The sequence below is a fragment of the Capricornis sumatraensis genome, chromosome 2, assembly GCF_032405125.1.
Source record: "Capricornis sumatraensis isolate serow.1 chromosome 2, serow.2, whole genome shotgun sequence".
Lineage (NCBI taxonomy): Eukaryota > Metazoa > Chordata > Mammalia > Artiodactyla > Bovidae > Capricornis > Capricornis sumatraensis.
Window position 1 is genome coordinate 136009992 of NC_091070.1, and position 11027 is coordinate 136021018.

The window sequence follows — 11027 nt, forward strand, 5'->3', positions numbered from 1 at the left end:
TGCTGTTCCTTGCCACTGTGCACAGTGTTCCTTCTACTGTCCCATTTATTCTCCAGTGAGACTTTTTTCAAAATCTTGCTAAGGAATTATCTTCTATGATACTTCCTCTGACACTCCCCCCACCCAAAACAAAACCAGGTTAACACTTTTCCTACCCTTTCTTGTATTTATTTCTACTAAAGAGATGGGAACGTGTAAACACACATTTTTTTCTACTAAAGAGGTGGGAATGTTAAACACACATCTACTTCTGTTTCATTGACTACACTAAAGCCTTTGACTGTGTGGATCACAACAAACTGGAAAATTCTTCAAGAGATGGGAATACCAGATCACCTTACCTGCCTCCTGAGAAACCTGTATGCAGGTCAAGAAGCAACAGTTAGAACCAGACGTGGAATAACAGACTGGTTAGTACGTCAAGGCTGTATTTTGTTACCCCTTTTATTTAACTTATAAGCAGAGTACATTATGCAAAATGCCTCGCTGGATGAAGCACAAGCTGGAATCAAGATTGCCAGGAGAAATATCAACAACCTCAGATATGCAGATAATACCAATCTAATGGCAGAAAGAGAAGAGGAACTAAAAAGTTTCTTGATGAGCATAGAGTGAAAAAGCTGGCTTAAAATTCAACATTCATAAAACGAAGATTATGGCATCCAGTCTCAACACTTCTTGGCAAACAGAAGAGTGAAAAGTGGAAGCAGTGAGAGATTTTATTTTTGGGGGGTTCCAAAATCACAGAGGATGGTGACTGTAGCCATGAAATTAAGACACTTGCTCCTTGGAAGAAAAACTATGACAAACCTAGACAGCACATTAAAATACAGAGACGTTACTTTGCCAACAAAGGTCTAGTCAAAGCAATGGTTTTTCCAGTAGTCATGTACGGATGTGAGAGTCAGACCATAAAGAAGGCTGAGCGCTAAAGAACAGAGGCTTTTGAATTGTGGTGCTGGATAAGACTCTTGAGAGTCCCCTGAACAGCAAGGAGATCACACCAGTCAATCCTTAAGGAAATCAACCCTGAATATTCATTGGAAGGATTGACGCTGAAGTTGAAGCTCCAGTACTCCGGCCACCCAATGCAAAGAGCTGACTCACTGGGAAAAAACCCTGATGCTGGGAAATATTAAGGGCGGGAGGAGAAGGGGACAACAGAAGATGAGAGGGTTGGATGGCATCACTGACTTAATGGACATGAGTTTGAGCAAACTCCAGGAGATAGTGAAGGGCAGGGAAGGCTGGCATGCTGCAGTCCATGGGGTTGCAAAGAGTTGGACACAACTTAGCAACTGAACAACAACTGAATATTTTACACTTCATAGAACTCTTTATAGGTAATTAAAGGAATGAATTTGGGTGAAATGAATTGTAGAAACAAGAACTACAGGAATTGAGTTAGAGGTGAAATCATATTGGGGATGGTGAGAAAAGATTTTATTTATTCAACAAATAATAACTATTTATTAAGAACACAGTATGTGAAATAAGTATTGGAGAAAAGCAGTGGGTGGACTGTAGTCTGGAACAGATGTGGGCATAAAGCCGATGAGACATTTGATCTAGATCTTGAAGAAGGCCTGGAATTTCAATCAACTAAAAGAATGGTAAAGAAGAGGTGAAAATAGGAAAGAGAATCAAGGAGACAGAAACACACGCACATTTGGCACACATAGGAAGAGCAGTTTATTAGGAAATAAAATTGAACACTTAATCATATTGGGTTGGCCAAAAAGTTCCTTTGGGTTCTTCCATAAGATCATACAGGACCCTGAACAAACTTTTTGGGGTCCTATATGATAGAAATCCTGGAGTTAGAGCTGTAAGAATCATCTAGGGTCACCCATACTTCTAATGAAGGATAACGTTCCTGACAAATGGATAAGGTAGCCTATTCACTAACTACTGTATTCCTTTAAATGATGGAGATTATATTTTGTTATTATATTGAATAGAAACATGCCGTCTTTAACATTTCCCCACTGGTCCTTGGTTCTCTTCTCTGATCTACCCAGCATAAGTTGGTTCTCTCTTTATGGGAGAGAAATATTTTTCATTTAATTGATGTGTGACCTTGAACAAATTAGGTTGCTTTCCTGCAGATCAACTTTCTCTTCTTTAAGAGAGAAGAATGGCAGAAGCTAACTGTCCCCTGATAACTGTCTTCTCATTCTCTTTATCATAACTGAATCTTCTGCTGGGTAAACAGACACCCAGCAGAGATGACATTTCTCAACCTTCTTGGGGCTGGATGTATCCTCCTGCTCAAGTTCTGGTCAATGGGCTATGAGCAAAAAAAGACCTCCCCTTCCCCTTTCCTCCTTCCCGGTGGCTGGAATTCGGATGTGGAGTGAGCCAACTTAGTCCCTGTGGAAGAGAACAATACCCTGGACCTGAAAGAGCAACAAGATAAAGAGTCAGGGCCCCTGGTAACTTGACAGGTCAGAGCCACACATTAGCTTGGACTTCATATGTGGAAAAATAAATTTCTAGATAGTTTAAACCACTTGTTATCTTTCAAATATAAATGTTACAGAACTTGATATATATCCTAACCCAGTAGGAGGCAAAAAGGATTTTACCTCTGTAAAAGGGATTTTGTAATAAATAAAATTAGGAATGTAAAATATATAAATATACATGCTCATTTCTTAGTATTTGAACACCATCATTTTCTCCTGAAACTCGCTCTCAGAATCTTAATATAGTTCCCTGGATCTCAACCTGATAATGCCCCTCAAAGGGTGACACCCCAAAGTGAATACTAATTCTTATAAGCTGTGTATAGAGAACGGCATTTATTTCCCCATCAGTTCAGTCAGTTCAGTCGCTCAGTCGTGTCCAACTCTTTGTGACCCCATGAACCGCAGCACGCCAGGCCTCCCTGTCCATCACCAACTCCCGGAGTTCACTCAGACTCATGTCCATTGAGTCAGTGATGGCATCCAGACATCTCATCCTCTGTCGTCCCCTTCTCCTCCTGCCTTCAATCTTTCCCAACATCAGGGTCTTTTCAAATGAGTCTTCACATGAGGCCTTTCAAATGAGGCCACTCTTCACATCAGGTGGCCAAAATATTGGAGTTTCAGCTTCAACATCAGTCCTTCCAATCAACACCCAGGACTGATCTCCTTTAGGATGGACTGGTTGGATCTCTTTGCAGTCCAAGGGACTCTCAAGAGTCTTCTCCAACACCACAGTTCAAAAGCATCAATTCTTCGGTGCTCAGCTTTCTTTCTAGTCCAAATCTCACATCCATACCTGACTACTAACCATACTACATAACCATAGCCTTGACTAGATGGACCTTTGTTGAAAAAGTAAGGTCTCTGCTTTTTAATATGCTGTCTAGGTTGGTCATAACTTTCCTTCTAAGGAGTAAAAGTCTTTTAATTTCACGGCTGCAATCACCATCTGCAGTGATTTCCCCATATGACTTCCCTATATATATAATTTGGGAATCTGTGTATTTGTCATTCTTAGTAAAGCTATAATTGATTTTTTCTCCAAATATCTGCATTCTTTCAATATGAATATTTATAAACTGCCTAGTGTGCAAGACTCAGTGATACAATAGTGAATATTAACTTCCTAGTGTAAAATGGCATTAATAACAATTTTACAACTATCCACTAATGAAACAGTTTTGAGGATTTATAGCTGGAAAGTCACACCTTGAAAAAAAAAACCAGTATGTGTCTGAGTACTATGTCTCTCATCTTCCACATACAATAACCTTGGGCAAATCTAAACAGCCAGGTCTAAAGACTTGTTTAGAGGTGTGGCATGCTGGAACCAGTTTTCTGACACTAGCATTCAGAAAAGATACTATATATATTATTACTGGTTTGTTAAAACTTAAGATGTTTAACACATAACATAAAAATTGAGAGACAGCAGAGGTCTGTGCCTAACAGCATACCCTGAAGCCAGACTGACTCCCTGCTTGGCCACTTAGTAGCTGTGTTCATTTTCAGCACCTCTTTGGCTTCTGTTTCCTTAGGAATAAAACAAGAGTAATAGCAGTAGTAATAGTGATAATGGAATAATCCATTACCTTCCTCCTAGGATTATTTTGAGGATGTGAAGGCTTAGAAAAGTTCTTGTGTGTGTGTGTTAGTCGCTCAGTCATATCTAACTCTTTGTAACCCCATGGACTGTAGCTCACCAGGTTCCTCTGTCCATGGAATTCTAGTCTAGGCAAGAATACTGGAGTGCATTGCCATTCGCTTCTCCAGAGGATCTTCCCAACCCAGGGATTGAACTTGGGTCTCCTGCATTGCAGGCAGATTCTTTTACCATCTAAGCCACCAGAGAAGTCCAGAAAAGTTCCTGACACATAAGCAAAGTTCTAGCTACTGCTATAGTTAACAGATAATCTTATTTCTGGTCAGCGTATAAATAATTTTGTGCCAGATGGTCAAAGAGCATTTTCTAATGCTGGTTATTTTTTGCATTTGCTACTTATTAGTAATTCTTTCATCTTAAAGTCAATTTAATGTACCAAAGGGCAGGTTAGTAATATATTGATATATAAATCAAAAGCCTTAAAAGTGCCCTTTGACTCAATAATTTCATTTCTAAGTGTTAATCCTTAAAAAATAATGATGTGTGCAAAATTTGACATTAAAGATGCTCAATTTAGTGTGTTTATAAAAATGTTAATTAAAAAAAAGCAAAGAAGAAAGACTTTCAAAAAGGGCTTTGTTTAGCAAACTAACTGCACACATTTATACAATGGAATGGTAAACATCTATTAAAAATAAATTAATTGAATATTTAATATATGGGAAGAATCATTAAATGAGAAGAACGTAAGAATGGTATGACTGTACTTTGGTTTTAAAAATAAAGTATGTGATAAGTGTGTGGAGGGTGTGTGTGTGTGTGTATGTGTGTGTATGTGGATCAATAAAGACTCCTAGGTTATACATCAAAATACTAATAATAGTGATTATCTCTAGTTGGTTCACTTATACGCAATTTTTGTTCTTTTTCTCTTCTATTTTCTAAGTTTTCCCCATGAGTATGTATTATTTTTGCAATAAGGGAAAAGTTTACTAAAAAGAAGTACACAATGTGCAGAGAACTAAAATCTTGAAAACATGAAAATATACTCTGGCCAAACAGAAAAAAACCCCTTCAGTTTGTTTACAAAGTAAAAGATCCAATACAGATGTGCTCAGTAGCTTCCCAGACACTCCCTGGATTCACGTGGTTTTCTGCCGCAAGTTCATGTGAAACTTAGACAAATATTTAGCTATGAGCACACACACACACACACACACAAGAAAAAAATAAAGCAAACTTGGAAATCCTAAAACATACAGGAAAATTTTCTTATTGTACTCTTTATTAAAGCAGACCAGAAATTAAATCTGTTCTGATAGTCTCAGTAAACCTCAAAAGTGATTTGAATGCTTTTACAAAGTTAAGAGTGTTCTGAAAAGATTTTAATGTAATATTCTGTCTTTTTGAAAGATCTTCAAAAATATTTTATTAGGCAATAATTTGGCTTCAGTTTATTAGATCACTATAATCATACAATGTATTTTTATAGTATATAAATTTTATAGTGATCATTATACTGATCATTTTAATAACATTTATTACAAATAAATACCTTTTAATCTTTATATTTTTTCCTAACCTCTTCACTGGATGATGTTGTTGCTCAGTCGCTAAGTCGTGTCCAACTTTTTTATGATCCCGTAGACTGTAGCTCGCCAGACTCCTCTGTCCATGGGAATTCCCAGGCAAGAGGACTGGATAGGTTGTCATTTCCTTCTTCCAGGGATCTTCTCAATCCAGAGGTTGAACCCGGGTCTTCTATGTCTCCTGCATTGGCAAGTGGGTTCTTTACCACTGAGCCACCTAGGAAGCCCCTTCACTGGATACACCTTCTTTACGAAGCTGGATCCTTTTAAGAATAATTTTTGATAACAATCTTTTTTTTTAATTGGAGGATAATTGCTTTACAGTGTTGTGTTGGTTTCTGCTGTATAACAATGGGGAATCAGTTATAATTATATATATACATATATATGCATATAATATATATATACACACACATATATATACACATATATATATATATTTCCCTTCCTGTTGAGCTTCCCTCCCTGCTTCTATTCCACACCCATTCCACAGAACACAATAATAAACTTTAAAAGGGCAAAATCATGTAAGGGAATTCTAGATGAAAAATTCAGTAAGAAGGCTTACCAGAACCTAAGAAATCCACACTAAAAATGTCTCCAACTGCTTATCAGGCTGTCACTCAATAGAGTATGTTAAACATACAACTGACCTCCTGCTGAACAATATATATATATATATATATATATATATATATATATATTCCTCTCAACAAAATGAAACAAAAATTTTCTTGACTTCTTTACTCTGTCTTGTTATCAAGTCATTTGCCATAGCATTATCGTTTCATCAGTGATTTATTAATACATGAGAAGCCTCCACGTTCATTTTCTTAATCACTTTGCCTGGGTTATTTTAATAGACTTGTAATTTGTCTCCTCATTTCTAATCTATTCCTATTTGAATACAAAGAACATCGGCCCAACAGCCAGCTTAAAAACACTTTAAGCACATTACAACTTAGTGTAAGAATCTTAGATCGACTTTTATTCTATGAGCAGTGGAAAGTAAATTATTTATAATGGCACTCAAAGTCTCTATATTCTGCTAGAACTTTAATGTGAACTCTGAGCAATCAGGCTGATCTATCACCAACTCCTATTGTCAACTTGCTCAATCAGTCCTCCCACCCACACTTCCTCAACAGTCATTCATCCTCCCAGCATGCACAACTGAAAAGCTGATGTGGTTTTCATAACCTTTACCTTTCTTTACCTTCAGAATTTCAACAACATTCACATACTGTCTGACTCATTGATTAGGCACTAAATCGTACTGTCTCCTACTGCCAAGCAATTATACATGTATGATCTAATTTTCTTAAGTAGAGGTAACTGCCTTATGGGCCTTTATATCTGTTGTACTTTTCATAGCCCCTGACAGCTAGAAACTTGTTAAAAGCAAAATCAATATTTGGTAAACAATGAATGATCTACAGCTTTAATTTTTGCAGAAAACCAAGTATATTTATAATTTGCTGTGTACTTCCAAAGCTTTTCTTTAATAAAATGAATTATTAGTTTGTGTAGGTTCATGCATCCCCACAACCATCTCCAGGCTCAGTGATCCATTAGGAGGATTCACAGGACTCAGCATGTAGTCATACTCATGTCTAAGATGAACTATAGCTAAAGGATACAAATGGAATCAGTAAAGGAGAAAAGTGCGTGGAACAAAGCCCTGAGAAGCCAAGTGCAAGCTTCCAAGAGCTCTCTCCCAGTGGAGTCACCAATAACCAACTTCTCAGGTATCAAACTGGGACAACACATGTGTATACCAAGGAAGCTCATTAGAGATGCAGTACCTAAGGGTCCCCCCCGCCCCCTCCCCTGAGCTGGTCATGTGGGCACCCTCTGCCCAGCACAGGCCAAAATCCCAGACTCCCAGAAAGTATTCAGCACAAATCACACTGTAGCTCAGGCACAATGAGCCACTCTAAAGTTTTATGTCAGTGTAGGCAACTATTGATTGTTGAGGTTCCCAGATGCCAACAAAAACACTGTAAGCAGGCCTTCCTATGGAAAGCAGTCATGGGTCTGCTAAGTTAACCCTTTTCTATGTAATTCAATGAATATTTTTATGGTAGAAATGTTAGATGTTAACTATATTTTATTTTTTCCAAAGCACAGGTAATGTTTTAAACAATTAAAATCTAGCATTTATTTAGAGATTCACTGCCTAGACTGGTATCCACGAATAAAAAGTTACACTATTTTTAAATAATTCACATCCTTTAAGTATTCCTGGTTTTCTTTCTTTTTCTTCTAAAATGAGGTTATCTTTTTCAAGTCAACATTTTCATAGTCACCAGGAGAAAAGAAGTATAACATGTAACGGAAACAAACCCTCTTAGATAAGCTCCTTGTCTTCTCTTTAAATGTCAGTTAGGTGCCAGAGCATTGTGGTAGCTGTTTTAGGTGCATCATCTTACTAAATCCTCCCAACACCCACATAAGCCAGCGATGATTTCTATTTTATAGATCTGCCACGGTGGAGCTAGGATTTAGGTTCAGATCCGCCTCATTCCATACTCTTGGTCTTAGATTTATATCAGCTACCTCTACCTAATAAGGAACAGGCTACTTATGATAAATCGCTTCCCTTCAAACTACATGGGTGTTGTCTGGTTGGTTATACAGAGCATTATTTTTAATCTAACTGACTTTGATTACAGTCACATTTTTGTTGGAAAAGAAAGGGGTAAATTTCATACAGGATACTCTACTTTTTCTTTTCCGATCTTGCTAATTCCAAATCAAATCACATCCCTTGCTTGTTAACTACAATGGGAAACTCCCTATTCAGCACAGCACACAACTTTGTACTTTATCTGACATTAATCTGCTTGAAACCTGAATTTCAATTTTGGCATTTCACTTACCAGATGTGGGGACCTCGGAAAAGTTATCTCAGTTCATTCATCTACAAAATAGGGATTCCTACCTCACAAGCTTGCAGTGAGAGAAGACAATATATTTAAAAGGTCTGCGTGCGTGCTTGCTCTATCGCTTCAGTTGTGTCAGACTCTTTGTGACCCTATGGACTGTAGCCCACCAGGCTCCTTTGCCCATGGGGGTTCCCCATTCAAGGCTTCTGGAGTGGACTGCCACACCCTCTTCCAAGGGATCTTCCCGACACAGGTATAGAACCTACTTCTCTTATGTCTCCTGCATTGGCAGGCAGGTCTTGGGAAGCCCACTTAAAGGGTTTAGCCTATTCATATTTGCCAAACAAACGACTGCTTACAATACCTGGGTAACTGATACATAATTGGTATGAATCAAGCCAATGAGGGAGATAGTAGGGAGTAGAGAAGTACCCTGACCACCAGGTGTCACCACTGGGCCAGGAGAGCTGGTCTAACTGCCAGGAGCCAGGGGTGGGACTGTCACAGGACAGGGTAAAACTGTCACTTGCACCTACAGAAACATTCAAAAATTGGCTTTGGCTTTCAACCTTAAGAACTGGTACAGTGTTTATTCCACCATTCTGAGTAACACTGTTCTCTTACCAGTGTGTTCAAAATGACTGCAGCGAATGTATCATCATATTAGTTTAATTAAAAAAAAAAAAAATGGGGCTTCCCTGGTGGCTCAGACAGTAAGGAATCTGCCTGCAATGCAGAAGACCTGGGCTTGATCCCTGGGTCCAGAAGATCCCCTGGAGAAGGAAATGGCAATTCACTTCAGTATTCTTGCCTGGAGAATTCTAAGGACAGAAGAGCCTGGCGGGCTACAGTCCATGGGGTCACAGAGCTGGACACAACTGAATGACTAACACATACACACAGTTTAAAAAACTCCTCAGCTGATCTTTTTTTTTTTTTAATTCTGAGAATCAATATTGCTTCATAACTCTCTTGCTTTAGTCAACAAGACAATTACATTTTCTGGTTTTCACAGGCTTCAATATTGCCACCTTGGACAATTTTCTCATCCCAACTCCAAACCCATGGACATTATTTCCATTACATAATTAATGGAGATGACAAAAGGAAAACAGTATGTTTTAGGATAAAGTCCATGTACAGCACTAATGACAAAATAAGCATTAACTAAAAGCCTTATTCCTTAAAAGTTCATATTTTAAAATTCCGCAAATTTTCTCTTTTCCTAAGGAACAGTTAACCTACAGGAGATCTGTTAACCTACAAATAGTCTGACATGACTCAAGGAACCACTCCTGACTTCATTCTGTAATCTGCCAATAACGCTCCCTGAGAGGCCCAGGGGCGCATTTCAAAATGAGAGCAATAAAACGAAAAAAAAAAAAAACCCAACCAGAAAAACCCCAAATGAGAACAGGGTCTGGGCTGTGCTTCTGGTTCTAACTCCTCCACACAGAGCAACTAGCGGTCACTTCAAGACCGGTCATTCAGTGAGTGTTAGGGCGTAACTGGACACGCAGCTCTGAGATGAGACACAGACTTGTCCTGTCTCCAGGGAACACTTGACTCAAGTCTGACCAGGCCTGGGCATCCTGGGCGCCCGAGCCCTCCAGCAACCGACAGGCATAAAGAGAAAGGCTAAATAAATGCACAGGCAGATTCTGTTTAGAGCCGGCGCTCCTGGAATTCGAGCAGTTTGGGTTATTTTTGTTCTAACAACAGCTCAAGTTCCACTCTGCATCTCACAAACATGGAAACGTCTGAAGAGAAACCAGAAGCATCCTCTCCCTTCTGACCATCGCTCCCATTCCTGGAGAACTGAGGAGGGAAGAGCAGATACCAGGAACCATCTGGAATCATGAGCGCAGGTGGCTACCCCAGCCGAAAACCCATTTGCGAAGCACTTTATGCAGATCGATACACTCAGACTGGTCCCTAGAGAAAAAAAAAGCTCACGAGGCTGGCCGCCCTCCTGGAGTAAAGGGGCTGCGTCAAGAGATGCTGCCCTTCCAGCTGCTCCGGAGCAGCGGGCGGCGCGGCGGGCGCGTTACCTGGGGGACTCGGCGGTAAAGCTGCCGCCGTCCAGCAGCCGCATCTTGCAGAACAGGACCCCGTTGACGAAGGGCACCGAGGAGAGCTCCTCGAGCTCGAAGTCCACCTTAAACTTAAACTTCTTCTTTTTCATCATCATGAGAGCCAGACGCCGGCGAGCAGGGTGCGGGGGCGGCCCCAAGGGGCGCGCGGGCCGGCGCCGCCGCTTCAACTCGGTCGAGCCCCGGGCCCAAGCAGCCCCATGGCCCGAGCAGCGAGCTGCGCGCGGGGGCGCGGCCGGGGGGCGCCGAGGTCCGGCCGCCGCCGCGTCCTCTTGCGGCAACTTGGGTCCGAGCGCGGCGGCGGCCGCAGCGCGGACCCCGCCCGCCCGCGGGGAGTGGTTGTGCTGCAGCTCGCCTGAGCGGTGGGAGCCCTTTCCGTGTGC

General features: G+C 40.4%; 1 protein-coding gene across 1 annotated transcript in view; it reads right to left on the reverse strand.

The window, feature by feature from the left end:
• EEIG2 (EEIG family member 2) overlaps positions 1-10739 on the reverse strand; it is a 75152-nt gene extending 64413 nt beyond the window's left edge. The window contains exon 1 of the mRNA XM_068966325.1: positions 10603-10739. Coding sequence (XP_068822426.1) covers positions 10603-10739 — 137 coding nt within the window. The remainder of the gene's footprint in view (positions 1-10602) is intronic.
• Positions 10740-11027: the final 288 nt, after the last annotated feature.